The sequence below is a fragment of the Panicum hallii genome, chromosome 9 (assembly GCF_002211085.1).
Source record: "Panicum hallii strain FIL2 chromosome 9, PHallii_v3.1, whole genome shotgun sequence".
NCBI classification, from domain to species: Eukaryota; Viridiplantae; Streptophyta; class Magnoliopsida; order Poales; family Poaceae; genus Panicum; species Panicum hallii.
In genome coordinates this window covers 70,231,342-70,258,336 of record NC_038050.1, presented here as the reverse complement: position 1 = coordinate 70,258,336, position 26,995 = coordinate 70,231,342, and the positions used below count along the sequence as shown (strand labels likewise).

The window sequence follows — 26,995 nt, the reverse complement described above, 5'->3', positions numbered from 1 at the left end:
TTTATTCGCGAGCACGCACCGGGCCTCATTTCCGTCCCTCGCCTCGCCTTTTCGCCCCGTCTGGCTCGCGTCGCGCGGTGCATGGACGGCAGGAAACACTAGGGCCAGCCCGGGAATCATTGCGCCTGCCGATGCGTCCGCGCAACAACAAACCTTCCGGTCGTTCCGCCGGTCGCCGTCGCCGGCGCTGTTCCCGGTGCCGCGTCGCGGCGATCGATCGATGGCGCGCGCGCCTGCGTGAGCAAACGTGCCGGTGCGGCGGCTGGCTAGCTGCGGGTCGCCCGAGACCGTATGGTCGCGGCGTGCCCCTCCATGCTGCTTCAACGCGGTTGACCGGGCTCCCGGTCGTCGTTCACGGCTCGTGAGTATGGCCGAACCCCAAATAATCGCCCGGTACGGCTGCGCGTACGCGGTTTCCCTTGTATACGCACGTGTCTATACGGTGTGGTCTCGCAGTTTGAAGTCTGATGGAAATGAATCGGTGGCCGCTTGCTTTTTGCTCTTGTTCTTTCGCAGTGTGGGCTGCTGATTGACCGATGATTGAGGCCTTGTGCTCCGGTTAGAGGTCCGGAGATTCATGGGCTCCGGACGCTGCTAATCCGGCCCAAATTCGTGCTCCTCTGTCTGCAGCTTATACATTACAAGTGAGGGAGATATTCCTTACAAACTCTGGGCTTGAAAACGCCATGTTCCTCTAAATGGAAAATTGAAAATATATCGTGTTTTCTCATTGGGTCATTGGGAAATTAACTTTTCTTTTTTTTTTGCTCGAAAACCAGGGCTGGGTGGGGTTTTTCTCAAAATTCATGGCCGGCAGTGGCAGTCTGGCAGGTGCCAAGCGCCCAAGTGTTGTGATTTCTAGGACACCCTGCAGGTACCACGTACAGCAGGAAGGGCCGGCTAATACGACGGCGTGTGCTTGTCGTCTTGTTTTCCCGAGACAGCCGCAACCGTGAGCCGGGCCGGCCCAGATGCATGTGACCGAGGCGCAGTCGCAGCAGCAGCAGAGCGGCGCGATGCGATGCAATCGCCTCTGCCCTCTCTCTCTCTGGTCTATCGTACGCTCTGGCACAGGTAGCCCGGAGGCCTCTAGCACTGCCACCAGGCCAGTGGCCAGTGGGTTGGTGGTGGCCGCTGCGAGTAGTACACTGCTAGACTGGAGACTGCTAGTGCACAGCCCGTCCATCATCGTGCTTCTTGTGGGCCTGCTGCACTCTGCATTGGATCGTCGGATGGGACGGCAGCCCAAGCACTAGCACTCTAGCAGCAGCGCCTGCCCCTGACGGATTTCGCTGACTGCCATGCCCGCACCGGTCGCGGTCGCGGTCGCAGTCGTAGCACGAGCAGTGGATGCGGATGGCTTGGACGGTCGGACCTCACAGCCAGTCAGCCACCCACCAAGCCTACTTCTACTACTCCGACTTGCTGTTGCTGCTCATCAGCTCAGGGCTGCGCGGCGCGCCTGCACTCTAGGGTCTAGTAGGTCTTGGTCCTCCATCCACCGACCACCGGGAACGCATTGTTCCAGCCTTCCAGGCAGAACGTACTGCCATCCTTGAGCTTTTTATGCTCGTCGTCTCCTCGTGGCACACATTGTTGAAAGCTGGGTTCAGGTCGACAAGGGCACATGCTGCTGCAGCGCGTGCTCTGTGTCCTCGCCGGCTCCTCGCCCGTCAAACAAACACCCCACGCAAGCTGGTTTCCCAACCCCGCGCGCGCGGCCGGTGCGTCCCCCCACACCTCTGAATCACGATCGACGGCGACCAGCAGAACAACAATCTCCGGCTCGAACTGCCGGCAGCTCGCGGTCCTGGTTTTCAGGCACGACCAAACTGCTGGCGAAAGCGCCTCTCGTCCTACACTGCAGCTCGTGAGGACTGAGGATACCGAGTACTAGGAAGCCGCCCGAATGAGATCGCGCGGCTGCATGGTCTGATCTGCTGATCTGATTACTGCCATGTGATGCGGTACAGCGTTGTGCTCCGATCCACGGCTTCTCCTGAGACCGATCCCTCAGGCTCAGGGCCGGCGAGATCGGCAGCGCAGCAGACTGGCAGCGGCCCTGTATCCACGCCGCGGTGCCGGGATCCGCGCCTACCGCTGCACGATCGGCGTCATCATGGCGCAATCATTGACGGGGCTCCCAGCGAATCGCACGCCAAATCATGCACCCAGCTAGAGGTAGAGGGAAATCTCGGCCTCCGGCAGTCGCTGCTCGCCATGTGAAACTGTCAGGGCGCAGGGGACGATGGTTTACTGACAGCTATCGATTTCCCGGCCGCCGCCGATCGAGCACGGAGCATCTTCAATCTCCACGGCACGCGCCGCCGTGCTTCTCCTGCTTTCTTACCGTTCAAATCGACCGGGCCGTCCTTTTAGCTTGGCTGATCATTGCCTGCATAGGCGAACAACAACACGGGGACGCGATTGCAGACCCTACACCTTGGCATCACCTTTGTCACTGCTGTCGCAGCATGTGCAGTCTGAATCCAAGTAGAAATTGAGATACTAGGAGGTAAGGCGGCCAGGATCCTGTTGTCAGCAGGAACGGCAGGCCGTGCCAAGTGGTACGACCTGCGTCACATGTCCATGGAGGCATCTGATGATCATCTCCCTCCTCCCGTCCCGTGGTCACATCCGACCGATCCAGGAGCGTACGTGTCCATGTCGTCGCTGAAATCCGCCCGGCCGTATCTGCCGCGCGGCACACGTCGGCGGGGCAGGGCCTCGGCACCGGCCGTGTTGCGCCGCGCGCGGGCATGCATGGCCCGTGGGGGGTCCCGTTGCTCGGAAGCTCGCGACCTCTCTCTCTCCTGGCTGGGGAGGCAGGCGGGCCCGCCGACGGCCGGTGGGCCACGCTGCACAGCGATTAAACCACCACCTCCTAGCTTGCGTATGTAGCAGGCTAGCAGCCGCGGCTCGCCGTATGACGACGACGGGAGCGGAGCGACCGACCCAGTCCGACCGTGAGTAACGAACGGTATGAGCAGCAAAGGGCTAATGCCAAGCACGGTGGCCAGCAAGGTGTCTCCGGCGAGGAGATATATACCCGACGTTCCCGGCGGCGATCGACCGTCCGCCATTGCAGTCACCTACCCGTGGCCCGTGTCCCGTGGGAACAGGGATAGGGGGAAGGCAGCAGCCAGGGGGTAGTGCTGCGGTCAGCTTTCCCATACATGTCTGAATGGTACTCGAGCCCTGAAAAATACACGCCGGACACCGATGGGTGGATGCCTGGTGGGTGAATAAATCTTCCCGACCACTACGCTACGCTACGCACCCATCCGCGGGGGGCACAAGCGTATGTACGTGGGGTCCGTACGCGCGGGTGTCGTGCTCCCGCCGAGTTATGAAGGTCCTATCGCGCGGGAAAAAGATCTCGCCGCCGAGTTAAAGGACCACCCCGCACCGCCTCAAACGGGGCGATCCCAAAGATACTCGCGATCTCGGGCCTCGTCCCCACACCGGAGGCAAGTCCTTCTCCTTGTCCGGACCAACGCCAAAAGCCAGCCCTCTTCGTCTTCGCCGAGACGCGGATCTACTGGAGCTAGCAGCTGGAATGCATGGAGTAGTGAGTTAGTGATAGATAGATAGCATGGTTACCTTTATTTGGACAGCGCTGCGAGCTGGTAGTAGTACCTTCGTTCCCCGTTGATCAGCTGGTCCGGTCCTTGCATGTGGCGCTCCAAGTCAACATTTGCCGTCAACTAATTGCGTGCTAGTAAAAGCCTGCACGGTTTCCATATTATTGCTGATTCTTTTTTTAGAATTTGCAAATAAAAAAGAGAGGCAATCATCGAGTATGCTGCACCTGCATGTGTATCTTTATGAAAGTTCAGGTCAGTGATGAGCCTGCCTACTGCAGTTTCGGGTAACAATGCAAAAGCTATAGATTCAAACGCTTTTATTTCCTCATCTACATGTATCTGATTCAGTTGTATTCTAACTGTTTTAGCTTTGACGGGTTATCGCACTCCCTAGTGGTATTTTTGACGGGTTGATATGGTTGTTCCTCTGCAAAGAAACTCGCACCCACTAACATGTAGACCGAAATGCAATTGGGCCCATACCCTGCAGTGTTGCAAAGGAAACCGGTTCCCACAAGAATACCCATTTTAACACGACGTCGCATCTCCTGAGGACTGCCCCAGTCACCCGCCTCATTGTCACCGGCACCAAGTTGCTACAAGCGAGCTAGAGAAGACGATACAACTTAAGCTAACGCGGTTTTATTTGAGTGCTTCACTAACGCAGCAAAAATGCTCCAGATTGGCCGTTCATTTTCTAGGAACCCAGAACTAGTAGTGGCACTAATTACACGATCAACACTGGCGTTGTCTGTCACAAGTACGTGTCGGTTGGTATAGTACCACTGTCACATCCCTTTTAGGCCCTGTACCTGGAGCCCATGGGCCGGGCCAGGGCAGCCCGTGTCCACTTCCTTAACGGTGAGGTCATGCGGGCCGGATTCAACCGCGGTGGGCCCATCTCCCCTCTCCCAGTGACAGTCCCTCTCCCCCCTATTAATACGCGCTCCCTCCCCATCTCTTTCGGACCAACCCACGGGCTCCTCCCAGTTGCAGTTGCAAGCTTCTAGTTCTACCTCGCTGCTGCCCACCAGCTGCCACCACTCACTGCTCTGCCAGTTCTCTCCCTCTCCCGCGCACAGTAACAAGTTAACAGCACTCGCCGGAGTTCACCGGCTAGGTTTAAGGCATTGAAACCCTATCCTTTTCAGGTCCCTCTCACCTTTTCTTTTCCTCCCCTGGCTCCTATTTCCGTTTGCACGCTTGCTCTTGACCCGAGCTCGTACACGTACTACATATATACGCAAGTTCTGCGAGAGAGGCCGAGGCAGAGACGACGACGCCGAAGACGAAGAATCCACCAGGTGCTGTAGCATCCAATAAGCAAGTACTCTCTGAGCTAGGTAGGACACGGTCGCCGGCCGGAGATGTCGGGCCGCCGCGGCAGGATCAGCGACGACGAGATCAACGAGCTCATCTCCAAGCTCCAGGCGCTCCTCCCGGAGTCCTCCCGCCGCCGGAACGCGAGCCGGGTATGTCACTTCATTCCGTTCCCCGAATGCACATCACGCAGGGTGCGTGCAGTGCAGCTGCAGCCCCATTTCGTCGGTGCAGCCGCAAAGCCCGAAATGGATTGTTGCCCTCGGGCTCTTTTGTCTGATGCCGGCCGTGTGCGTGCATATGTGCAGTCGTCGGCGTCGAAGCTCCTGAAGGAGACGTGCAGCTACATTAAGAGCCTGCACCGGGAGGTGGACGACCTCTCGGAGCGGCTGTCGGGGCTCATGGCGACCATGGACAACGACAGCCCCCAGGCCGAGATAATCCGGAGCCTACTCCGGTGACCGGCCGGCCGGGCCCTCTCCTGCCTGCTACCTAGCCAGCTGCAGCGGCCCGCGCGGCTGAATTAGTGAAGACGACGAACTGAAGGAGCTTGCTCGCTTGCTACGACCTTACTTATGTTCTCTTTTTTTTCCTTCTTCTTCTTCTTCTTCTTCTTCTTCTTCCTCCAGTGTGTGTTTGTTTCCGTACCTGCTGTCTTATGAATCCAAGGACCCTCGTTGAGAAGACAACGAACGAAGGGGTAGCTCTTGGTGTACCAGAGGGGTTAGTAGAGATATATATATGGACTTCTATTAACCGACCAGGCAAGGTACTGCCGGTTTGTAGCTTGTAGTAAGTAGCTCGTCATCTGTAGTAGACTGTAGCTGTTCAGAGTTGCAGATGCATCCTAGCTATTATAAGAGTTTATTTTTGCTTTATTTGTAAATGGCCTGTCGTTGCTCTTGTCTGCTCTGTCCTTGCAAACGGAGGGACAAGCTTAACGTCTTAACGACGACCGCTCTGGAGGCAAATATATAGCACCGTCATGTGTTTCCCCTGTCTGTTCACCCTGATGTAACTCGATAATAATGTGCTCCGTCTGTTAACTTTTTTTGTTAAAAAAGGAAGAGTTGAAATCGTTTTCGACAACATACGGAGGGAAGAAGCGAGTGAAAACCAGAGGCCGGAAATGGATTTCGGGAGAAGGCTCTACGCCATAGAATGATGGATATATGGAGAGGCTGCTCGAGCGCTTCACGTGGCGACGCCCAGCACGGATACGGCAAAACGACTCGAGCGACGTGAAATCAATACGAAAACGAAGGCCCCTCGTGCGGCTGCGCGCCGGCGTACGTGGAAACGGGTCGAGATCCAGCAAGCTCGATGCCGGCCGGCCGCAGACGGAGAGGGGATCGACAGGCCGGCGACGAGCGAGAGAGAGGAGACGCGGCGATCGATGCGGTACGGTTAAAGAAACCGCAACGTGGTTAAGGATCGGGGTTCAAAAACGGGCTCTGCTTTGAGGCTTTTTTTTTTTTCCAAAGCGAGGTTAAGGTGCGTGTGGGTAGGATCGAAACTAAGCTAGGGCTGGCCCCAGTTCCTAGAGGGTCAAACTTTCTGGCTTGGCCTGGCCTGGCCTGTCATGCATTGGGCTTGGATTCTCAGGATGTAGTAGTATCTTGGACAAATGGACAGTCTCAGTACTGTCAGAGACATGGGGACCCACCAGGTGCCAATCGCTTCAAGATCTCTCCGGACATGGTCGCGTGGCGTCGGATCGCCGCTCCCTACCGGACTAGCTACTACTCGATCGGAGCCCGGCCATTGCCATCAGGAATCAAGGCTCGTGTCCGAGACGCAGGGACAGCAAGTACGACGCTCTTAAGAGCTGACGAAAACCGGCTTTCCAAGCCCAGTCCAAGTCCCGCGAGATTCGACGACGATTAGACGTCTGGATCAATAGCCGTGATCGAGAGTGTGGCTGCTGGCTGATGAGGATGAACGAACGGCTCTCTCCGACCATGACGGCTTCCCTTTCATCCAGGGGCAGGAGATCGATCCGGCTGCCGGTGTGCAGCAGTCCACTCCCATCACTCGCGTGCCAAATTTATCAAACGATGCACAGGGACCTTTTTGTCCCTAGCTACTGACTCGAGCTCGACTGGACGCGCCGGTTTGCCCCCCAACGCCTGCCGAGATATCTCAACGACTGTGCAGGAGGATCCGGGCTTTGCTCTCGGCATCCAGTCAGATCTCTCAGGGCCTGTGCAGAATCGCAGATGCGTCCAAAACGTTCCATCCAACAGGACAGATTATCCTAGGGTTCTACTAGCTCGATGCCCCGTGTTTCAAGACACTGGCAGATCAGTTATTACTAGTTTAGTGCGCGTAGTTTACTAAACCACACGCGCTTAGGAAATGGCCTCGCTCGCAGTTCAAGGAGAGACCTGGACTGGAGAGCGTGCACTACACAAGAAGCCATTTCTGCCGGAGCAGACCGGGTCTTGGAGAGCCTGAGAGGAGGGGAAAAGCTCGCGTTTGTTTATGAGTTCCGAAACTCTGGACGGATGGGACACGGGAGGGGATTATCCAGGCAGCTCGCACACTCGGCTGAGGGCCGGGCCATGCGGCATGGAAAGCCGCGAGCTCAGGGGGATCCGCCCAAGGTGTCGTCGCCGGCCGGGACCGGGATGAAGTGGTTTTCGGAGCGATTTGGGGAGGGAGCAAGCTTTCTGTCCGCGACGCCAAGGGCCGGCGCTGGGCAGGTGAGGGTCGCCGGCCAGGCCGGTGCCCACATAATGAGGAGCCCTGTCCTGGCGCGCCCTAGAAATGTGCTTCACCTGTCCCGTCAGTCAAACCACCGGCCACGCCCAGGTCCGAGCAGCCACTATACTAGGACAGGCAGGCGCGTACAGCGTACTGGCAGCACAGAGGAAGGATTCCGTCCGTCCCTCAAGCAACCACTCGATCGTACGCTTCTTCAATGGCGACAAACGGATGCATGGCGTGCTAATAACCGCATTGATTGTTAGTGTTTAGTCTACTGATCCATGCACACCACGTGCTCGATCGGTGTATTCTTGAAAGGGAGTGTGACGTGTAATGAGAAGCCAATTAATCACGCCGATCCACTTGCCGGGCAGCAGGGGGGGTCGCCGGCCGCCCGGCGGTGGCATGATGGTGGCGCAGGGGCGGCGGTGGCGTGGCAGTGGCGTCGCTGTCAGGGCCGCGAGGCGCTGCCGTCGGATCGGGGCACCGCGATCCGGGCGGCAATTGCCGGCACGAAAGCGAATCGTCCCAGCAGCCTCCTGTAGGCCGGGCAGCAGGCGCTGCCGATAAGATGGTCCTCACCCACCCCCCATCGCGACGCACAGATCGATCGACCGGTCGGTCGATTCGATCCCACGCGCCGCTCGCCTGCGCCGCGGCCGCACTGGACCACCACAGCTCAGGCGGCCCGGGCCACCGCGCGGGAGGAGGAGGAACCACCAGTCCACCAACAAGCTTCCATGGGCTCACCCGCCGCAGATCGCAGAAACGAAAAAGGCGCGGGGGGGCGCCCACGAGCTTTTCCGCGGGGTGCCTGTCAGGCCCGCCTGTGGCGGTAGGTCCTCGCCTGCTACCTCGGCAGCGCGGGACACCGCAGGACGGCGGCCCTGTTTCCGGAACGATCCGGGGCGCGGGGCAAGCTGCTGCTGCTGCTACGAGTCGGCAGGAGAACGGGCGATGCCGCGGCGTTGTGCCGTGGTGGCGCCACCAGGCAGGCAGGGGAATGGAGGGTGTTTGTACGGCGCGCGACCTCACCGCGCACTGCTCGGCTCGATCGGGCCGGGGGAGGGCGAGCACGGGGGAGTCGTCGGTCGTCGGATCTAGACCCCCACGCCGGCGGCCGCACGTGGCCCGCAGCCCGCTGCCGGTGCTGCGCTCGGCGTGCGACATGGGCCGCGGGAGATGGGGACCGCTTTTGAATGGTGGAGCTGCTACCCGCCGAGCCCACCACTTGTGTACAATGCACGCGCTGTGGTCGAACGGCCCGATACTCTCATGGGCCCAAATATGTGTCGATGTAGCCCAATTCCTCCTCAGAAGCAACTCCCCCCTGGCAGAGGTCGATGGCGGCTGGCAGCAGGTCAGCAGCATCTCCAGTTTGTCTTCAGAATCCATGCTACCTGAACACTGAACCCACACGGGTGGTCGTTCCTCGTACAGGGTCAGATGCTGCTGAATTTGTCTGCAGGCTAACTCCGTCCAACTTAAGCAACCCGTCGAGAATCGAGATTTCAAAATTCAAACAGAGGATCCAAGCTCAACGAAATCCAAATCGACTCTGAACTACTACAGCCACGAAAAGAAAAACCTGACTCTGAACTGCCCAAAGGCAGCAGCTTGCGGGAACGCCATCAGCATCTCATCGAACTCGAGACATGGCAGTTCGCCGCCTCCAGCATCTCTGAAGATCCAAACGAACTCATGCAGGCAACCGGCTTTCACCCAAGGCGTAACCCGCCGCTAGTGCGTGAGAGAACGAGGAAGGCGGATCGAAACAAATCATCCGAGCATGCGTGAGTCACCGACTGAATCGCCCGGCAGGGATCAGGGGGATCCGTATCAAGACATCCACACGCCGCGGGGAAAGCAAAGGAGAAAGGGGGTGAACATCCCCTGGTCACGGGCGTCGAGTAGTGATGACTCACCAGTCACCACCACTTCGAACAACTCCTACGCCACCAACCGCTTCCTCGGCGCGGTGGCCCCACGCGCCAGTGAGGGAGTACACGCCGCACCACGTCAGGGGGATAAAAAGATCCCGCGAGATGCGTCCCTATCGGAATCTGGAACTTCGCCACGTCACTGCCACCACTACGGCGGCGGCCACCCACTAATCCTTCCCCGCCGGGCCTCCCCTCGCGTGCTAATCCCACACGCATTGCCCTATCTCCTCCTCCTCGTCCAACCACCGGGCCCGGCGAGTTCAGGCTCCGTTCCCGGTTGTCCTTGTCCGTCGATGGCCGCCTCGCTGCTTCGCCGCGGCGCTTCCGCCGCAGGCCACCGGCGATGCCCGGCGGAGGTGCTGCGGCGGCTGGTCTCGTCGGAGGCGGCGCCCGATCGGGGACCGTCGCGGGCGGCGCCTGAGATGCCGCCGTTCGACCACCAGCCCCGCCCGTACGCCGGGATGGGCGCCGCCGAGATCTTCGAGAAGAGGAAGGCCGTCCTTGGCCCGTCGCTCTTCCACTACTACCAGAAGCCGGTAAAAGCTCCTCCTGAATGTTGATCGTGTCTGTCTCGGTGCCTGCTCTTCTTCCTCCAAACTGTTGTTTTCCGCGTGCGATGAAGTTGATGTTCCAAAAAGTTGGGAGCTTCGGTGAACATGTCTTTATCGGGGTTGATCCTGATCACAAAGCAGCGTCATCGCTGGCCCTTTTCCATTTCATTAGGAGAATAAATTTTCCATGTGTTTTCATATTGTGGTTTATTAGCTTTACCATGTAAGCTTCGGGATAAACTGATCATGCCAAGAACTCTGGCAGTACAAGTACAACAACCACCGTGTAGTCTTATTCTATAAACGATGAGACAGTGACAGAATGAAAATTAGTTGACTCGGTGACTGAAGAAGTCATTTCAACTGTGTTAACAGCTCAACATTGTGGAGGGAAAGATGCAGTATCTGTATGACGAGCATGGGAAGAGATACCTCGATTGCTTTGGGGGTATCGTGACAGTTTCTTGCGGCCATTGCCATCCGGATATTGTCAATGCTGTGGTGGAGCAGACCAAGTTGCTCCAGCACACAACCACCATATATTTGCATCATGCCATTGTCGAGTTTGCAGAGGCACTCACCTCCAAAATGCCTGGCAATCTCAAGGTAAAATACTGCCTCTCTGCGTGTGGTCATAACACTAACTATTGTATCTAAGACTGGAAAACTTATTTCGTGTTTTGGGGTGCCACAGGTTGTGTATTTTGTCAATTCTGGGACTGAAGCAAATGAATTAGCAATGTTGATGGCCCGGCTGTACAGTGGGAACCTCAGTATGATTGCACTCAGAAATGCATATCACGGTGGAAGTGCTGGAACAATAGGATTGACTGGTTTGCAGACATGGAAGTACCCAATTCCTCAGGTTTGTGTACCGCATAATCAGTTAATGCACTTTAGAGATGGTTTACTACTTGATTTGTAGAGATGGTTTACTACTTGATTTGACTCCTTCAAATGCTTTTTAGATTGAAATTTGATCATATGCCTCATCTATTTAGGTTAAGCTTACCTTAGTTATATGAACTTCTGCTGTCATAATGAAAACCAGACAATAATCTCTGTGATTACGAAGCAAAATAGTATCAGTTTTTTTATACTAATGATCAGTTTCTCATCAAAACTTCGCAGGGTGAAATACATCATGTCATGAACCCTGATCCTTACCGGGGGACTTTTGGATCTGATGCTGCAGCTTATGCCAAGGAGGTCCAAGAACATATAACCTATGGAAGTTCAGGAAGGGTTGCAGGCTTCATTGCAGAAACATTTCAGGTATAAACTTTGAACAGTCCATTCTTAAAATACTATAGCGAAATAATAGAATAGCTGTATTTTTAGTATCACTCCAGAATAACTTACCCACGTGGCAAATCTTGCTGATACCTTGTCATGGCTGTAGGGTGTTGGAGGTGCTGTCGAACTAGCTCCTGGATACCTTAAGTTAGCTTATGACATTGTGCGGAAGGCTGGTGGTGTTTGTATTGCTGATGAAGTCCAGAGTGGATTCGGTCGTACTGGAAGTCATTACTGGGGTTTCCAGACGCAAGATGTCATTCCAGACATTGTAACAATGGCAAAGGTTATCTCATATTCTGATGTGCAAGCATGTCCTCTAGACCCCGGGAAAAAAAAATACTACATGTTCAGATGCTAATATGATTGTTTCTGCGTTTTCCATTGTTTCAGGGGATTGGCAATGGTCTACCATTGGGGGCTGTTGTAACGACTCCTGAGATTGCAAGTGTGTTGTCTCAAAAAATCCAATTTAATACATTTGGTGGAAACCCAGTTTGTTCTGCTGGTGGATTGGCTGTGCTTAAGGTTCTTGACAAGGAGAAACGCCAGGCACATTGTGCTGATGTAGGAGCTCACTTGGTGGAGCGTCTAAAATCACTTCAGGAGCAGCACGAAAGTAAAATCTCCAATCTCCATTTCTGTTCATCTAGTCTTTCTCTGGTCCAACCTTTTCTGCTAAACATTTGTTGTGAAAGTTTAAATTTTCTTGCTTAGCTACCTTTGGTCTTGCTGGTGTCAGTCATAGGTGATGTTAGAGGAAGGGGACTCATGCTTGGCGTTGAACTCGTGACCGACAGGAAGGAGAAGACCCCTGCCAAGGCAGAAACTGCCGAACTGTTTGAGAAACTCAAAGGTGCCGTCGCTCATTCTCCCTCCCTCCCTCCCTCTCCATGGCCATGGTTGTATATTGATGTGTAGATCTGTAGTTCTGTACGTGCCGTGACCGTTTCCCCCCTTTATAATCCTTGTTAACCAGATCTCGGGGTACTAGTTGGAAAAGGCGGTCTGCATGGTAACGTCTTCAGAATAAAACCACCAATGTGCTTTTCAAAGGACGACGCAGGTTCAGAGAGTTCTCCAGTCTTTAAAATACCTTTCAATTGCTCCGTTGCGCGTACAAACTATGAACCTAACAAAAACGCTGTTTATCACAGACTTCTTGGTGGACGCCATGGATTACGCGATGTCAGGCCTCTGAATGAGAATGCGTCTCCGTTGAACCCTCAGTTCCTGCGACCGCAAGATATGCATGGCCTGATACTGAAAGGCAGATGATTCCATGGCATGTACTGACATGGTGAAATAGAACCCCGCAGGAATAAATGAATGAAGGGGAAGAAAATATCAGAAATTCAGAATGTACTGTCGGCTTGCGAGCCGTTTGTAAAAGAACTAGTTAATAAATAATAGCGAGCAAGCGAACATGTTACCCATAAGTATGTTTGCATTAGCATAATCCAATACTACCTTGGTTTATGATAAGAAAATTAAGAACGGAGGGAGTTTTTAATAGAGAACACGTCCTGCCGGTCAAACTGCAGTATTTCGGTTTTCCACGAGTGATTTTCCTCGCTGCTTGTTCTTCGAGCCTGTTGCCTTCTCGTCTAAAAAAATAAATCGTTTTTGTGATTAAAACATCATTCATTTAGAACCGCTCTAAAAGAACGACTCTAACTCCACCAACTCTAGCATCATGAGAAAATAATAAAATATGCATCTAAAGACCAACTTCAAAGATTAAGCAGAAGTATACACATGTGTAGCGGGAGCGCCGGCGATCGAGAGGATGGGCTTCCAATTCCTGAGGCCAGCTGGAGACGAATTCATTACGCGAGGTGCGGTGTTAGATAATTGGGCCAGCCCGAAACCCCCACAGGTGGTTAATTCAGCATCGGGCCTAGGCCCATTTCTGCTTAAATCCAACCCCAAGCAAAATCCATAACGCCAGATGCGGTCTTAGATAATTGGGCCAGCCTGGAAACCCCGCAGGTGGTTAATCCAGTACCGAGCCTAGGCCCACTTCTACTTAAATCCAACCCAAGCATTTTTTAGAGGCACTGGAAGCCCATCCTCCCGATCTCACGCCGGCGCTCCCGCTGCGCATCGCAGGCTCTCTGCTCGGCCACTCTCCTGTTCGGCTGTTCGTCCCCCTGCTTGCTCCTTCCTCCTTAAACCCTAGATCGGTTCCCTCCGCCGCCCGTGCGTCCCTCCGCCGCCGCTGCCGTGGCCTCCCTGACTTCCCGCTTTCACGTCGGCCGCAGGCCTCCAGTAGATCCTTGGCTCGTTCCGCCGTCGCCGACTCGCCGGTGCCGCACCTCCGCTGTCGCGGCCTCCTTCAGTACCTCTCCGGCTTCCCCTCTCGCCGGGCCGAAGCGGCGACGCCCCCACGGTTCGTAATTAGAGCTCCCAACAGCTATTTCTGCTTGAGTAACAAATTTGGATTTAAGTTAGTTGGAGACATGCGTTCATTATGTGCCTCTGGCTCGGAGAAAACTTTGCGACTAAAGTCAACTGATTTTGAGCAAACAAGACAGCATATTGAGCCCAGTAAGGATGGTGCTCTTGCTAATCTGGGGTTTTGTAAGCCAATTGACGAGTTTTGTTCTAATATTGGAGATGGTATTAGGCCCTTTTTTGTGTCATTGCGTATTTCACTTCTGCATTGGTTGTTGGAGTAGTGATTACTGTAGATAAATTAGCTGGAACCTTGTGAAACTTTTTTTTTGGTCATCACTTAGAACCCCCCCCCCCCCCCCCCCCCCAACAGTCCCCTTGGCTCTATTTCTAAGTTTGCGAAAACATTCAGTCCGCCTTGGCATGTGCTCTGATCTCACCATGAACCATTTCTGTGGAGCAGGGCTGGTTGTGCATGGAGCTATGAAGTACTCGGAAGCACGACAGGGATCACTCACCCACTGCTGCTGACTCTGGGTTATCACCACACTATCCCCCATGGCTGCTGGCACTGTGTTCCCTGTGTTGCGCTCCTCTGAGTACTTCACAAGGCCGTCGATCAATGATCTGGTTGAGAGGGAGGTGGCTGATCCTGGCTACTGCAGCAGGGTTCCGAACTTCATCATCGGGAGGGCTGGATATGGTCAGGTTAGGTTCCTGGGAAACACCGATGTGAGGGGGATTGACCTGAATGATATCGTCAGGTTTGATAAACATTCTGTGGTGGTTTATGAGGATGAGACTGGTAAGCCTCCTGTAGGGCATGGTCTTAATAAAGCAGCGGAAGTGTCATTGCTGCTGAATCTAAAGGACCTTCAGGAGCCCAGTATCCTTGTTGAAGTGCTAAAGTGTCGTGCAAGAAAGCAAGGTGCTAGGTTTCTTTCGTTCAATCCAGTGAATGGTAAATGGAAATTTGAGGTTGATCATTTTAGTAGATTTGGGCTTGTGGACGAGGAGGAAGATGTTGTGATGGATGAGGCAGCTGTTCGGCAGCCAATTGCCGAACTAAGAGAAAGAGACCCACCTTCAAATGGTTATGAAATTGAGCTTTCACATTCATTGCCTGCTCATCTTGGGCTTGACCCTGCAAAGATGCAAGAAATGAGGATGGCTATGTTTTACAATGAGGAAGATGATGAATATATGGAGGATGGGTTCCCATCTGATGAGAGGTACCTTAGCAGAGAAAGGATGAATGTGGATTCACCCACTTCTAGTGGTAAAGGTCCAAGGTTAAGGTCTGTCTCACCCTTGCACATGTCTTCTCAAAAGGCTGGCAGGAGGTCTGGTATGCCTTCTCGGAAAGAACCACACGCACTATTGGAATACAGTATGAATTCTTCAGAGCTTGGTCCATCGACTCAAGGCATGCTAATGTCTGGGCAAAACAAAGGATTTCCAGTGAAAATGACCAAGGTTGAAGGCTTTAAGCTGCCAGCTGAGCAAGAAACTCCTGTTGCTGGAAAAATGTATGCTAATTGTGTAGTGGATGCTGCTTTATTCATGGGTAGGTCATTTCGTGTTGGTTGGGGACCAAATGGTATGCTCGTTCATTCAGGTAGTCTGGTAAATAGTCCTGGAACTGGCCTATCTTCTGTTATTCACATAGAGAAAGTTGCAAGCGACAAAGTTGTGCGTGATGATAAGAACAAGATTAAGGAGGACCTAGCAGAACTAGTTTTTTCTGATCCGATGGACCTCCATAAGAGTCTTGATCATGAATTTCTGGAGACTGAGTCTGACTCATTTAGATTAAAGCTTCAGAAAGTTGTGGCAAATCGTTTGGTTTTGCCAGACATCTGCAGGTCATATATTGACATCATTGAAAGGCAGCTTGAAGTCAGTGATCTATCTATGTCATCACGTGTGCTGTTAATGCATCAAGTTACAGTCTGGGAATTAATTAGGGTCTTGTTCTCAGAAAGAGCAAATGGAAACCAGTTGGAGCCCATTGGAGATGATGATCAGGAAGGCATGGTTTTAGACAAGAAAGAAGGTTCCGTCAACATAGATCTTGATGCACTCCCTTTGGTTAGGAGAGCAGACTTTAGCAATTGGTTGCAGGACAGTGTTTGCCATCGGGTGCAAGGCGAGGTCAGTTCCTTAAGTGATGCCAGGTACTTGGAACATATTCTTCTTCTTCTGACTGGTCGACAATTGGACCCGGCCACAGAAGTTGCTGCGTCAAGGGGTGATGTGCGGTTGGCAATCTTGCTATGTCAGGCAGGTGGATCAATGTCAAATCGATCTGACCTTTCTCAGCAACTGGATCTATGGAAAATGAATGGCCTAGATTTTAATTATATTGAGGAAGACAGGTTAAAGGTATATGAGTTGCTTGCTGGTAACATACAGGCTGCTTTCCTAGATTCATCAATTGACTGGAAAAGGTACCTTGGTTTGATCATGTGGTATCAATTACCACCTGATACATCACTTGATACTATAATTCGTTTCTACGATCATCTCCTGAGTAAGGCCAAGGTTCCCTATCCTGTTCCTGTATATATAGATGAAGGACCACTTGATGAAGCACTTAAGTGGTCCCCAGGTGACCGTTTTGACATCTCTTTTTACCTAATGCTTCTTCATGCCAGTCAAGATGAGAAGTTTGGGCTGCTAAAAACTATGTTTAGTGCATTCTCATCTTCATATGATCCCTTGGACTATCATATGATATGGCATCAGCGTTCAATTTTGGAAGCTATTGGTGCTTTCAATTCAAATGATCTTCACTTGCTGGATTTGAGTTTTGTTTATCAGTTACTTTGTCTTGGGAAGTGCCATTGGGCTATCTATGTCATTCTACACATGCCATATCTCGATGATGCCCCATACATCCATGAGAAGTTAATCAGGGAAGTTCTATCACAGTATTGTGAGTTGTGGAGTAAAGATGATGCTCAAAGGCAATACATTGTGGAACTTGGTATACCAGAAGAATGGATGTATGAAGCTCTGGTGAGTTTTTTTTTTTTGGAGCTTATCACAAATTATTTAATGCTCATATTTGCTGAGTATGTGGCCCTTCAATATTTTTGTGATGCCAGAGGGTTTAAAAAAGAAAGAAACATTACACATGAAACATTGCTAATAAGCTTTATATACAGGCTCTTTATCATGAATACTATGGAGATCAGCAGGGTGCACTGGAGAATTTTATTCGGTGTGGCAATTGGAAGAAAGCTCATACTATTTTCATGACCTCTGTTGCTCATACTATGTTTCTGTCATGTAAGTTTTCCCTACAGTGCACTGGTCAAATATTTTATTGAATACCTTGATTCATTGTATTTCTTGTGCATAAGTATACAGCTGCACTTTTTTTGGCCAGAAATTGAGCTTGGTCAATAAATCTACTATTCTTTTTTCTTTTCATCATCTATTTGTTTATATGCTTGGTGGAGGTGTCCTTTTTTTCCTCAATAATCATATCATTCTTGATGCTGTGATATTAGTATGCAATCACTTATTTCTCGGTATTTGGTTCAGCAAACCATCAGGAGATCTGGGAGATCACAAGTGCCTTGGAGAATCATAAGTCTGAAATTGCTGACTGGGACCTTGGTGCCGGAATATACATTGATTTCTACATTCTGAAGAATTCAATGCAAGAAGAAAGTGCAATGGATGATTCGGTATGAACACTTTCTTCAGCTACTATCACATTTTTTTGAATATATGTAAATGAAAGCAGCATTACTTTATCTTTCAGGATCCACTTTCGAAGAAAAACGAATCATGCAAAAGTTTCTTCGGCCGATTAAATGATTCATTACTAGTCTGGGGAAGCAAATTACCTGTTGAATCAAGGTAACATTTGATTCTTCAATGTAGAATAGATCCAGCACTTAAGAGACTAAGAACCAATCTCCGCTTGATCGTTTGCTTTTATTCATGTTTTGATGGAATGGGTCCCTTTGCCGCAACTGAATTCTATATTACCTCATGCAATCTCAAGCCACCTGAGGAAATCCGTTTTCATTATATTAACTACTCAAAGTTCGGCCGGTTAACTCAATTTTGAATTCATCCACATTGTGTTGTAACCGTTTTAGGTTTTGTTTTAGAATATTTTCATGCTGGGCTTGCTGACCGTGTCGAGAATGGCAGGGCATGCTACTCAAAGATGGCAGATGAGCTATGTGAGCTTTTCATGAAGGCCCCAGGCGTGGCAATGAATCTACACATGGGATGTTTCCAGACGATGCTGAGTGCTCCGGTCCCTGATGACCGCAAGTCGTCGTACATGCAGGAGGCAGTCTCTCTCTTCACCGAAATTCTGTGCAGTGATTCATGACAGAAGTATCCGTGCCATCGTTCCGTAGGCTCTCTGGGACCTTTCTTTTGGTCTGCAGTGTTTAAACATGGCTGCTGTTCAGACCGGTATGGTATCTGGGTGAAGGAGACCTCTCAAGCCTCTACAATACACCGAAGAGCTCCAGGAGTTTGCACGTCTCATGTGTGGTAGAAATGTATAACCTGATGTTGTCCCCGCTGAATTGGCATACATTGTAACCCCCGGCCCGGAGGACATCTAGCTGGATTTTTTTTTTGTGGGGGTTGCATAGAGTATCAGGTCTTGTAAACTGTTGAGTTGTGAGGCTCTGCCCATCAACGTGTTTCCTCGGCTTCTTTTTGTGATTACACCGAAGAACCGCGTCCTTTGTACGGGATACGTTGAAGATTAATGAATCCGTTGCTTGTCCCTCCCAAGTCCCAAGTGGAGTGTTGATCTTGCTCTGGCGTGCAAGTCTTAAGATCAGGTCACGCTACTGGAGTGTGCTTTTGAATAAACTTGGGAAGCTTCAGGTTAGAGAACAGGGACCTGCTGCCGTGGCCTAATACCGGGGACGGATGGCGACGCAGCGCACATGGGTTTTCTGGCTTCGTGGTGCGCGCGTTTCACTTTGCAGGAAAAAGACAGCCCCTCCCCCCGTTCACACGTCACGGCACGCCCTGAAAAATTTCCCGGGTCGTCTGCAATTCAGCTGTGGACGGTTGATTCGAGAAGTTGGTCCTTTGCTGCCGATGGTGTGTACCCCTCACCCAAGTCCCCAGCAAATAAACATGGCTTTTGTGGTTTAGTGAGATGGTTTAGAATAATCTCGACGATGCAGCTCGGTAGCCCAGCTGTCCAAGGGAAATGATAAGATGGTGAGTCAGCAGCGAAGGTCTGGATAGATCATCAATGATCACCTATCTAACCCGTGCTTATGAAAGAAAATCTCAATCGAGTCCTATAAGGCATGGCGACCTGGCATGGTCAGTGCTCCCGCCACAACCGGCGGCACACCCAAGTGAGGTGTCCCAGCACCGCCCTCGGATTCCAGGAACCGTCAGGAAAGAGAGACCGGGAGCATCAATCACGCAAACCGACTAGGAGAAAGATACCCTGGTGCGGTGCGGACACGCGCAGACATGCAACATGTTACATGTGACTGTTTTACACTCACATCACAAAAGAATAAAAGATGGACGGTCGACGGAGACGTCTTCCCGGCAGGACGTGACAGAATATCTTCCCGTTTTCACAGACCGTAACTAACACTGCTTGATAGCCAGCGGTAAATTATCATGCATCGCAGACAGGTTACTGATAAAATGTTGCGCTGAGACTGAGAGACCGACCCGTACAAAAAGAGACACACCCGTCAAAAAGAAGGATCGCCGAGGCAGAGGAGGCGGCGGTGCTACAGAACCTGCACCACGCAGCCACGTCGCCGCCGCCGACGCACCGGCCAACGGAATCGAAATGGGGAGACCACAGAAACAGACAGACAGGGTCGCGAAAACAAACGGACGGCGCGGTCTGGTCTGCTCCTCCGTACTAAACAAAACAAAACCGGCGACGCCCCACCACCATCAATCAATCAGATCGCGGCGCAAACCAGCGACGCGACGGCAGGATTGAAAAAGAAACGCGCCATGCTTATCCGGACCGGACGGAGCTCAAAGAAATGCTCGCCTGCCGTGTCCACCACCGCACCGACGCCGGGCTATAAAATCCCCGCCCGCCCACCATTCGAAAACACAGCATCCAGAGCAGAGCAAGCGGTAAACAAGAGCAGTGTTTCTGTTTCCGAGCCGAGCGAGCGAGATCATCAGTAGCAAGAGCCAAGAGGATTTGGTTTCCAGGTGCCATGGCGGACATCGCGTTGCTGGTGGCGGAGGAGTTCGAGAAGAGCGTGAAGCGGGGAGCCCCCGGCGAGGCGGCCGGGGACGGCGGCGACAGGAGGAACTTCGGCGCCGTAGCCAAGGTGTGGAACTCCTGGGTGGAGTCCGCAGCCGCCGCCGCGTCCGGGGTGCGGGTCAACGTCGCCGTGCAGCTCAGGGAGCTGGAGCCCAAGAGCGGGCTCGGCCTGGCCGCCGTCGACGGCCTCTTCTCCGCCTAGCGGCATCATCGCGCTCTCGCATCTTTTGATTCGGCGGAAGAGCTGTGTTCGTTCTGTACTAGTATGTCTCTTCCCCTGAGTGATCAAAATCATATGCCGGTGTAACCTGTACATTCGTAATCTGAAACTAAATACAAACATCCCAGCCTCCATCTCACCAAGCTGTCTGCGATTGTGCGAACTGTGATGCGTGAAACTAATTCATGTTGGCCGGCCGGAATCCAGTTCGGTGCGTTTGCTCTGCGAGAGCCTGGCCTTTCCTGTTCGTGTTTTTCAGGTGCCTTTTTCGAGCAGCTCGGATTGATCTGAACTCTGAAGGATCCGAAACTGCATCCACAAGGCTGTCCCTTTCATGTTAGGCGGACAAAGCCATCAGAATTAGCCGAAGGGCGAGATATTCTGTGGAGAATGTCAGTATCATTGCGTTTCTGCTACCCGGTGAAATTGTACTTCCCAGCGACGTTTAGTGGGCCGGCCCGTGCTAATCTGTCTGCTGGCTTTCGCCAATGCAAAGAAGGCCGGCAGCCCGCAGCCGCAGGCAGGCATTGGAGATGTGCAGCAAGAGCTTCTAAACCTTCTATCGATCAGAGCAGCATGTCCTCCGACAGTACCAGGGAAGGGACTGGACGGCTGATCCTTAAACCCATACAGGACGGCTTGCCGAATGTTAGCAGATGATGAATGTAATACACTGCATTCCTTTTCCCTGTATATCGAGCAAGAAGCCAATGGACCAAGACTTGACCTGTTCGTCTTGCTGCTGCCACTGACTCTGCTAGCTTAGCTATGTAGCTTGGACAGATATACTGACCTGTGGTTCAGTTCAACCCGTCTGCCATGGCGCGCGCTCTGTGAATTGCAATTCAGCTGATCAACTTGTCAGTGCAGACACGAAGACGACATTACTATATTGCGTTGCTTCTATTTCTGTAGCTGATGGCCTAATGGCTAGCAAGGATTGAAACTGTTGCCTCAGGCCTCCAACGGTTACTGTTCAGTTAGCTCATAGAATATTTTCTTATATTTTAATAGAAGAGAGAAGAGCTATCTCTTAATCAACGGATAGTCTCGTACATGCACTTCCGGATTTGAGCAGAGCAGTAGGTGAACTCGGAACTCCCGAGTTTTACTAACCGGAACTTCCGGATTCACATAGAACAGAGTGAACGCAATAAATCTAGTGCGAGTAAATGAGTACAAATTCAAACCTCAAATGCAGAATAGGCTTAGTGAAATTTATGGGGCAGGTTCACACAATTCCTGCACACAGAAATACTACCAACCGAGTAGATCAACCAATTTTACAAATATCATAATTAGTACAATGAGAAGCAAAATAGCGGGGACCATGAAGATTTGTTTTACTGAAGTTTGGATTCACTGGTTGCTACCAAAGTGAAAGAATCTCAAGATGCCTAGAGGGGGGTGAATAGACAAATCTGAAACTTAAAATACTTTAGACAATATCAGTAACACATATGTCCGGATACTCCGGATATATATCCGGATACTCCGGATTTTATGTCCGGAGTTTCTGGAAATATGGTCCAGAGAGTTCGGGTATGAAATAATGTATGCACTAACAAGATATTGATGCTGCAATTTAGATCGAGTAAATTTAGGCAAGCTAGTAGTACCTTAGGAGTGTTTCTAAACAGTTATCTTGATCTATAGACTAATATAAATGTAGATCGACCTCAAACCCTAGAAGACTAGTCTCACAAGCAAATATCTAATAAAACTAGTAAGAAGTACAAGAAAGAGACAGAATTTGTTTCCTGAAGTTCACTCCCAAATGAGCTACATCTCAGTTGAGAAAGGATTCAAGAGACGGTGCTCAAGAACCCCTATGCTCCTTTTCCAAGGGTGAGACCAACGCTCAAACCCAAGGATACTTACTATGGGTCCTCCGCGAGGAATGAAGATTACAAACTTCTTGTGGTGCTCACAACTTGCTTGAACACTCACAAGCGACGCCTAACTGTCTAGGAGTTTGAAGCTCCAAGAGTAATAAACTTGAATCCACCGGCTAAGAATGTTGCGCTCAAGAGATGGAATGGAAGCTTGCTAGCACGAATCTTTACTCTTGCAACTATCTCACTTTATTCCTATAAGAAAATCACTCAAGAATGGAAGAGGGGAAGTGAGAGAGCTCTCCTTTTGCTTGCTGGCGTGTTCTGGTTCAAAATGAGCAAGAGAGGGAAAAATAAAAAGGTACCGGGGTATTTATACCCTCTCTCACAGAAAATTAAGCGTTGGGTGAAGGGTACCCGAATACTCCGAGTATATGTCCGGATACTCCGGACATGGAATCCGGAGACTCCGGTCCCAGATATACTTCGGATGAGTAATAGTGACCCGGAGACTCCGGGATACTGTCCGGATACTCCGGAGCCGGACATTGAACCGGACAGTCCGGATAAATATGGATTTTCACTAGAAGACTGTTTTTAGTCGTAGGTTTGAGTCTCATAGCTTTTGTAGGTTCTCTTGAGCACAACTACCACATCAACACCTGTGGATCAAAGTCCCTCTTGATAGTACGGCGTTTCTATACTCAATTTCAATATAAAATCTAATTCTTCAAGTAAATTTGAAACACCGTTTTTCATTTCCCTTTTTGAGGGGTCATGTTTTTGTAATCCACTTTGCTTCATCATTCTTAGCCCTTGCACACATGCTCGATAACATGATTAGATATACATGTACTTTGTCATCTTCCACCAAAACCCACTAAGGGGTCTAGATATCTTTCACAAAGCTATTACTAAAGCATGAATCCTACTCTCTGTTGAGAAACCACCTCACTTCCACCGAGTCGGATCTTCTTCCAACCACTTCCCCACTTCACTAAGCTTGTTTCTTCCCTTCGGAGGCGAAGCGCAATCTGCACAAACTTTACGCGGCTCATCACACAATTGGGAGCTTGTCGGGCAACCTCTAACCGTCTAGGAGGCAAGACCTCCAACAGTAACAAATTTAAAACACATGATTTCGGTCAAATTCCAATGCTTAAGGTTTCTTGTGCTCTATAGTGATCTCAAGAGCCACTCTCTCAAATCCAACTCAAGAATATTACACAAATCATACAATCTCACAAATAGAGGTTGAGGAGAGCTCAACAAAGCTACCAAGCTTTCTTAGAATGACCAGCAATCAATATAATAATGCTTGCAACGGCAGCATCCAAGGAGGGGGCTCAAGGGTATAAATTGAAAGGATCTCAAGATGCCTAGATGGGGGTGAATAGGCTAATCTGAAACTTAAAACACTTTGAACACTGTCAGTAATACAGATGTCCGGATGTTCCGGATATATGTCCGAATACTCCAGGTTTTGTGTCCGGAATTTCTGGAGATATTATCCGGACTATCCGAGTATGAAACAATGAAAAAAAAGAGATACTGATGATGCTGTAGTTTAGATTGAGTAAATTGAGAAGAGTTAGTGGTACCTTTAGAGTGTTTCTTATCAGTTGTCCTACTCTAGAGACTTATATAATAGTAGATCGACCTCAAACATTAAAAAGTTAGTCTCACAAGCAAATAACTAATAAAATAAAATAAGTAAGGAGCCCAAGAGAGAGCTAGAATTTAATTCCCGAAGTTCACTCCCAAGAAGCTACGTCTCCGTTGAGAAAGGATTCAAGAGAAGGTGCTTAAAATCCCCTATGCTCCTCTCCCAAGGGTGAGACCAATACTCAAACCCAAGATCACTTACTATATGTTCCTCCAAGAGAAATGACGATTACAAACTTCCCGTGGTGCTCACAACTTGCATGAGCACTCACGAACGACGCCTAGCCGTCTAGGAGCTTGAAACTCCAAAAGTAACAAACTTGAATCCACCGGTTAGATAAGGATGATGTGCTCAAGAGATGAAATGGAAACTCACTAGCATAAATCTTTGCTCTTGCAACAATCTCACTTGAATTCCTAAAGAAAATCACTCAAGAGTGAAGAAAGAGGGAGTGAGAGAGTTCTTCTTTAACTTGTGGGCATTTCTGGTTGAAATGAGCAAGAGAGAAGTCTGAGTGTGGGGATATAGGGTTATTTATACTCTCTCTCACACAAACAAAACTAGTCGTTGGCGAAAAGATACCTGAATATTCCAGATATATGTCCGGATACTCCGCATACTGGGTCCGGAGACTCCGGACTCAGAGCAATTGACGGACGGGAAACAGTTACCCGGAGACTTCGGGTATATATCCGGATACTCCGGACATCTCTGTCCGGATATTCCGCACCAGGACTCGTACACTCCGGGTTTAACATAAATTTCACAATAAGACTGTTTAAAGTGGTAGATTTGATTCTCATGGTTTTTGATTTTTGTAGGTTCTCTTGAGCATAACTACCACGTCAACACCTGTAGATCAAAGTCCCTTTTGATAGTACGGCGTTCCTATACTCAATTTCAAAATAAATTTGAAACACCGCTTTTTATTTTCTCTTTGAGGGGTCATACATCGTAATATGCTTTGCTTATTCACTCTTAGCACCTGCACATATGCTTGATAACATGATTAAATATACATGTACTTTATCATCTAATACCAAAACCCACTAAGAGGTCTAGATATCTTTCATAAATAGCTGAGTTCAAATAAACTAGCCGTTATGTGATGGCCGTTATGTGACAGTCAGAGCTCGGAATTTCTGGATTCACAAACTTTCGAGTTTTCAAACCAACTAGCTATTAGTGCCACGTATGCAAAACCTGAAACTTCCGGATTGGAAAACTCGAAACTTGCGGATTGCTCCTGTTAGTTCTAACCAATGTGCACTTGAGGCTTTTATGTCTCTCTCAACTCACTTGGGTTACTTGAGCACTGCGACTAAATCAAAACATAATATGATACGTTCCTCTTGATGTATGGCATGCCTATACTCAAGATCAAAGGTAGATTAAACTTCAACCACTTGAGCTTCTAAAAAATGTACCTAGCCATTCCTCGATCAATCTCAACCATATTTGAATGAAATCCACTTCTAGTTCAAATCATCATATTCACAATATGATTTAGAAAGATTCATAGTTGCTAATATGAACACCATACATGATCAAGATTCTTCAAGTTGAATCTAAAGAAAGTTTTTTCACCCTAGCATTGTTCCTCGGCACAACCCCATTGTCCTTCTCCAAGCTTAGTCCCTCGAAATACTATTCCGGATTTCAGATTTCAGCTTTTCATCCTTGCGTCATATAGAGCTTCATAAAAGTTTGTATCTCAATTAAATCATCCATAAAATTCACTCTTCATTATTTTTTGCAACTTATATCTTCTATTGATAGATTGTCCATTTCTTGACAAGAAATTTCCTTCTAATGCTATGACTTTGTCAACAAGCTCCATTTGGATATGAGAATAAATAGTTGTTATTAAACACGTGACTCAATTCATATAGTATTCATTGCTTATCAATATCATCACTTTAATCATAGCCTAGTCATAAGTCTTATCATATGAGTCTTTTATCTTTATTTTTAATATCTTTTATCATAAATATTCTATTGATACGACAATCAATTCCTGCTTATATGCTCAACAAGATGATTAGTTTTTCAATTGCAGTGTCATTCAATCACCAAAATCCATTAGAAATCTAGATGCATTTTCAGGATAACGTGTGCGGTCTTTCATATTATTATTATTATTATTATGAGCTATGTGCCAAGAGCTAGATCATTGGAAGGGTTGTTTTTTAGACTACTTAGAGCTAGCTAACAGGTCGTACCAGAGGCCTTGTGGCTGGGCCGGCTGGCGCTCAACCTGTCAGGCAATGCAAATTACTGAAAGCAAGGGGACAAGTCTGATCCTTCATCTGTATCACTAAGTTCATTCAATTCAATCTATTCAGGCAATGACTCGAACTCTCGAAGCTGATGTTACTGACAGTCTGAACCTGTGCACTGGGAGGTAGGAACGGGGACTGACCGGCGCTCCATCAGACTGGACAAGCCGGCACTTCTGATACTGAACGCGAGCACCTGGCGACAATGCTGAATTGCCGATGGAGTCGTCCTATTTGTGCTCGCGGAATTGCAGCGCCCCACGCCACACGCCGCGGATCCGATGCCGAGGAAGAAACGAAGCGTTTGGACGCAGACGGAGAGGCGGCCGCAGACACGGCGCGGCGGGCAGCATTGGTTGGTGGCAGCAGCGCGCCGCACTGGCCCGCGGGCGGCTTGCGAGCCGCAGGAGAGAGCAGGGTGACTCCACGCCGCTGCCGTCCAGCGTGGCCAGGCTAACAATTCGTCTTCTCAGCGCCGTGGAAGTCCATGGCGGCCGCTGTCGCCGCCTCGCGGCCTCGATCTGTCCATCGTTTCCTCCCTTATTCTCGTTCGAGAGCGAAGCGAGGCATTTGGGATGCTATGGCCTGTGGGGCGTGAAGTAGAGGAGGTCTGAGCTCTGGGACAGGCTCAGGGAGGCGCTCGTAGCCGCCATGACCGCCGGGGCTGGAACTCCAGGTTCTTTCGTAAAAGCCCCCCTGAATATTTATACATACCCCCTGAATCGGATCGCAATTCATAGTCACGATCCGATTCAGGGGTACGTGTAAATATCGATTTTTCATACAGCCCCGTCGCCCTTCCGTGCTCAGTCTCTTCCCGTTCCCTCCGGCGACGGCGACGGCGTCTCGACCGACTTGCGCTACTCCGCCGGATACCCACCGGATCCCCTCAATTCCTCCACCGCGTCCTATTATGGGTCGCCTTTCCCTCTTCGCCGA

General features: G+C 50.3%; 4 protein-coding genes across 4 annotated transcripts; all 4 read left to right on the top strand.

The window, feature by feature from the left end:
• Nucleotides 1–4,571: 4,571 nt before the first annotated feature.
• LOC112876284 (transcription factor ILI3-like) lies at nt 4,572–5,901 on the top strand. Its single transcript, XM_025940361.1, has 2 exons — nt 4,572–5,059; nt 5,216–5,901. Exons 1-2 carry the CDS (start codon nt 4,955–4,957, stop codon nt 5,366–5,368), a joined length of 258 nt encoding a protein of 85 aa, XP_025796146.1. The 5' UTR covers nt 4,572–4,954; the 3' UTR covers nt 5,369–5,901.
• Nucleotides 5,902–9,771: 3,870 nt separating this feature from the next.
• LOC112877983 (alanine--glyoxylate aminotransferase 2 homolog 1, mitochondrial) lies at nt 9,772–12,848 on the top strand. Its single transcript, XM_025942358.1, has 9 exons — nt 9,772–10,095; nt 10,486–10,716; nt 10,805–10,975; nt 11,242–11,385; nt 11,513–11,692; nt 11,800–12,025; nt 12,149–12,262; nt 12,386–12,472; nt 12,564–12,848. The coding sequence occupies exons 1-9, from the start codon at nt 9,853–9,855 to the stop codon at nt 12,605–12,607; spliced, it is 1,440 nt and encodes a 479-aa protein (XP_025798143.1). The 5' UTR covers nt 9,772–9,852; the 3' UTR covers nt 12,608–12,848.
• A 632-nt stretch (nt 12,849–13,480) lies between these two features.
• On the top strand, nt 13,481–18,579 carry LOC112875037 (nuclear pore complex protein NUP96). Its single transcript, XM_025938719.1, has 6 exons — nt 13,481–13,798; nt 14,267–16,824; nt 16,974–17,097; nt 17,356–17,501; nt 17,579–17,676; nt 17,977–18,579. Exons 2-6 carry the CDS (start codon nt 14,362–14,364, stop codon nt 18,161–18,163), a joined length of 3,018 nt encoding a protein of 1,005 aa, XP_025794504.1. The 5' UTR covers nt 13,481–13,798; nt 14,267–14,361; the 3' UTR covers nt 18,164–18,579.
• Nucleotides 18,580–19,819: 1,240 nt separating this feature from the next.
• Nucleotides 19,820–20,415, top strand: LOC112875733. Its single transcript, XM_025939688.1, has one exon. The coding sequence runs from the start codon at nt 20,007–20,009 to the stop codon at nt 20,256–20,258; it is 252 nt and encodes an 83-aa protein (XP_025795473.1). The 5' UTR covers nt 19,820–20,006; the 3' UTR covers nt 20,259–20,415.
• The last annotated feature ends 6,580 nt before the right edge of the window (nt 20,416–26,995 follow it).